We start from the raw sequence: 4,929 nt of genomic DNA on the forward strand, positions 1-4,929 counted from the left end.
TACAGAGAAAGCTTTCTATGGCTGCCAGCATAAAGGACGGGCCGGAGATGACGCAGTCAGTGGATGTAGTTCAGTATTTTAAGAGAAGCTTCGCATGATCGGTGTCGTAAAATGGTCACTAAGCATGGTTTCTACTGCAACAAAACTGAATAAATGGTCTCCAAACCCACGCCGCTGCAACGGTTCTATGTATCAAAAGTCGATCTCGAAAGCCACGCTTTTGCTTGTTTCATGGGCTATAGGCGATTAAATTGGATTTAGTGCGCAAGTCCTATTTCAGAAGCTTCAGAAGCTAAAAAGCATCCGTCTAAATAACGTTGCAAGACGATGGTTACCGAAAATGACGAAAAACGAAAGATCTGTGGTCTCTGCGTGAAGCGTGGTATGAAGCCAGGCCCAGCCAAGCCAAAGTCGTTTGCACGGCGGCTGCGCGACAATCCGTGCGACGATTTCGCATGCGCTTCGCGTGTCGTCTTGGGCGTCTCTAAACATGTTTGCGATTAAGATTGCGTCACCATTGAGAGCGCGCTTCCTTTAACGTCCTTACTTATCACTCGATCATCTTAAAGCAGTAATTATGGCCAGGAATACCGACGACATCGATGATCCACCCCGAAAACCGGTAAGCGTATATGAAAGCATGTCCAGCGTGAATACATCAGACAGCAATATAATAACACTACGGGCGAACCTTTGTGACTCGTTTAGTTTCCCACGGTTTTGGAGACTGGGCCTGAACGAGCATGTGATCTTCAAGGTCGAAATATGTGACCGTGTGTTCCTCTGCATCCAGGTTATGTTCATGGGCCGCAACATAGAAGAAATACCTTGCTTCAGACAAGTTCTTATCACTGGCATTCTCAGCGGCCTTGGCATAGGATTTGGCACGTTTATGCTTACAAGTGAGTGATCACTGTTTCACCGGTATTCTTTCGCTACAAGGGAAAAAAGCCCGAACTACGTTTTTCAGTTGACCAACGTCACTTGCCCTGATAAACTAATTTCAAGCCGAGGTGTTCGAAATTTGTTAATCGTATCTAACACGAAAGTTCGGTAAAAGCAACCTTCGGATATCAAATTAAATACCGAATATTTTCTAATTTCTTGAAGTAAAATATAAAGGTTATGTGGAGCCCGGCTGGCTAAAAAGAAGAGACTTATTTATGTCATTCGATACATGAAATGCATTTCAGAACTTGCCTTGCGGTCAGCAGAGTAGCTTCAGTGACAAACAACCTAAGAGTGATCGTATCTGGCACAACCACAATGACACTGAAATACAGGAACAGCGCATCGCCAAATGCACAAAGCACATGCACAATGCACATGTTCGTTGAAAAGGCAAAGTGTAGTGCTACAGCACGGCGCATTGTTTTAGATAGATGCAAGCATAGTGATATTATTCAAATAACACATTCATTTGCCTAAATCGAGTAAAAAAAAATGTAAGCTGCCCAAAGGCAATGCATGAATGACTGGAAATTATTCAGCGGCAATTAGTTGTTCCTGCATTTGCTCATCAACTGGCACCTCTGTGCAGGAACTGTGGCTCCCCTGTAGACTCCAGTAACTGTTGTTATCCCTTCTATTTGAACATAAGTTGATGTTATGTCAGTGTTGGACACCCCTAATCTTCAGCAGTGCTCAACACTGACCAAATGGTGAACATTGAAAGACAGCATTAAATGTCAACTGCAAAAATTGCGGAGAAGCCCTTAAGTGTCATTGCCATGTGGACATTTAACAATAACGTGCAAGTGTAGGACTGGCTGTCTTGCTAGTGGTCGGGCTAGCATTCTAACTAGGGATACAGTAACACAAAATATACTGCAACAGATTTGAATGAAAGTTTCTAACAGCTGTTTTATAGCAGAACACCACCCACTAATAGATGTTCTGCGTGGAGTAACATGCTCCAGCCAAACCATTGTGTCACTGCACAAAAAGAACCAGGACGTAAGAAAATTTGTGCAAGTCAAAGGACAGCATTCATGAACTCACATTTGGCAGTATGCAAACTCCGTTATCGCTTGTCGTTAAACAATTGTTGCAGTAATTTGCACTACCCTACTCCTAGGTGGAGTATCAAAATCTCTTTATGACATGCACTCCACAAAACTCTCGTCAGCATGTTCCTAACAAATATCTCTCAAAAGATTTGCTTAATGATGTGCGAGGTGTGTTCCCTTTTGTTTGTACATTTCTCCTTTTTCAAGCACATGACGCACCATATTTTCTTTGACAGGCAGGCCTCGGCGGGCCACAGACGCAGCCGTGTATTCGTTCGTCGGCATTACGATGTTCTACTGGTAAGCCTGTCACTCCAGACATCACCATAATACACCCAGCTGTTCTTGCGCCACAACTTGGGTTACTGGGTATGTGCAACTAGGCATGTGGCACTGGGTATGCAAACATTCCAGAATGGATATGTGCCAAATAGAAAACCACAAGAAGCAAAGAAGCCGGCAACAGAAAATCAAAGAAGTTGGCATCAAAAGCAGCTGAGCGTGGAGAAAGTTAAAGAAATAAGGCCAAAGCAGGCATTGAATGAGCAGCATTGCATTAAACAGAGGTGAAGACATTTCAGTAACCAACAAAGCTTCTCTTATAACCGATTGTCACATATGTGTGGGATGTGCCAAGTTTTTATTCAAACCTCAATCTTTAATATAACATAGAGTGCCAGGAAACTTTAATTAAAAGCATGAAGGAAGACCTGGAAAAATTTGACAATTAGAAATTGCAATGTGGTACGGCACCCTGATCTCGTGAGCTCTATTACTACTTTACTGCTGTGTCAAAGCATGCCAGTAGTAGTAGTAGTCCTTCGCAGGCTGAAGGGAGCAACCATGGTAAGAAGCGTGTGGTGTTTGTACCTTGGGAAACCCACTTGGCCCTCATGATCAAGAGCCAGAGAGGGGAGAATAGATTCAATAAGATTGGGGTTGGTAAAGACCAATGGTAAAACTTGGCATGCATCTTCTCCCTAAAATACACTGGAGCGGCACGCATTGATATTCTCCTCTGCATTCCTCTCATTGTTGCTTTGAAGTCATGTACAGCACGAAAGCAGCAAGCAGGATAGTCATCACAGCACCAGCAATGCAGTTGCACGTACACTCTGTATGTGGTGAAATCAGTCTATTGAAACATGCCGCAATAAAAAAAAAAATCCAGCATGCTTCTGTCCGTTGCTCTCTCTCACCTATCCTTAGCCAGAAACAACAGTGTTTTTCATATCAGCTGTCCATGAACTAATATACACACCTGCCAACTCCCAAAATTTTCATACAGTTTACAAATTCAGGCCCTTTCTATAATTTTACGGGTGCATCATCAAGTTTTACGGAAAGTAACTTCTGTTTGCAACAAAGTTTCACTCATCAATCTTCAGCCATGCCCTCGAAGTCTTCCGATTGTGAAAGGTCAGCAGAGGTTTGTTCAGACAAATTCACGTAGCAGGTGAAATCAGCAACAGCAAAGCGACTGGAAAAGTCACTGTGCATTGCTTGTCATTTTGTGTTCCAAGTTTCCTGCTGCTTGTCTAAAACTTAAATCAGCATAATAAAGTGCGCAAGTATCTCTATTCCTTCCTTCCCCTTTCAGTGCTGTGTCCACTTAACCTTTACGAACTTTAGAAGAGTACAGACAAAAATTTTGTACCCCATTTCTTTTGCTTTTTTAGCTATCTTGACTCCATAATTACAGTGTGAAGCTTGAATTGCTTGAGAGTGCCACAAATAATTGTTTACAGCACCTTTCATATGACCCATTCATTATGCTTGTCCAGTGCAACATTGCTTCAGACATGAAAAAAAAAAAGACTGATCATGTCGGCAAAACTGCAGATGACGGCCACGGGCCCGCCACTCGCTCAGTGCGGTGGTAGAAGGGCATGCATTGACTGTGTTGCGGAAACCTGCCAAATTGGTCCTTCCTATTGTTCGCTTCCCTTTGAAATGCAGGGGCATACACTTTCCCCTTACATCCCGTCGAGTGCTGAATGAACTTGTCTTTTGACAGCATGGCCATAACATGCATGTATGCATTAGTATATGGGACCTTAGGACCACTACAACAGGTTTTCATAACAAGTCTCGTTTTATCGTATGCGAAGCCCTGCTGCACTTAGCATGCATTCTGAACTGGTTGCATTAAAATGCTGTGTGAATATTTGTAGTACTCTCAGGGAACTGAGGCTCTATAATGTAATAACTGGGTCGACAGCTATCCAATAAAGCAATGAAAACAAATTTTCTGTCAGTACTCCTTTAAGTTCTACAAATTGGCAGGTATGAGGTACCTATTGATCCATGCTACTAATGAGCCATGATCACCCTTTACGCAGGTTTTACTGTCGGTACCAGTACTCCGTACAGAACTTCGAGTTACGAAAGCTGCAGCAGGAGATCCAGGGTGCCATTATTAAACGAGGCAGTGACCAGGAGCCAGACAAGCCAGTACCAAAACTAGAAGATGCATAGCGCATGCAACTAGTGAATGTAACGATGTCCTCGCCAGTAATTTTTTGCTGTAGTAAATATTATTCATTACCATAACACACGTCTCCTCATTTTCCTTGCAACAGCTGGTTTGTAAGGTATGCTCAACACTAGTGTTCGTAGTTTTTGCCGTAAATGACCCACTCACATAAGAAACGGGCCAGTAAATGTTCATAATGTCTTTGCGTACACATGTGCCTACATGGCGTACTCAAAGGGAGTGGTCCAATATATGTGTGTAACATGTCTGTGTACACATATGATTTCTGAGGCACATCAGAGGCCTACCCAAAGGCAGTGGGCCAATGTGTGCTCATGTCTGCATGGTACATGTGCCCACACAGATGGCCCACACAGGAAGGGGACCAATGCGTCCGTGTACATGTGCGCCTACGTGGCCTACTCACAGGGAGTGGGCCAATAT

The 4,929-nt window shown here is 43.4% G+C and overlaps 1 protein-coding gene across 1 annotated transcript; it reads left to right on the plus strand.

Moving 5' to 3' along the window:
- Positions 1-396: 396 nt before the first annotated feature.
- Positions 397-4,562, plus strand: l(3)87Df (lethal (3) 87Df). The gene is made up of 4 exons (XM_065444245.1): positions 397-622; positions 794-902; positions 2,246-2,309; positions 4,352-4,562. Exons 1-4 carry the CDS (start codon positions 578-580, stop codon positions 4,485-4,487), a joined length of 354 nt encoding a protein of 117 aa, XP_065300317.1. The 5' UTR covers positions 397-577; the 3' UTR covers positions 4,488-4,562.
- Positions 4,563-4,929: the final 367 nt, after the last annotated feature.

This window comes from Dermacentor albipictus, chromosome 10, assembly GCF_038994185.2.
Source record: "Dermacentor albipictus isolate Rhodes 1998 colony chromosome 10, USDA_Dalb.pri_finalv2, whole genome shotgun sequence".
Lineage (NCBI taxonomy): Eukaryota > Metazoa > Arthropoda > Arachnida > Ixodida > Ixodidae > Dermacentor > Dermacentor albipictus.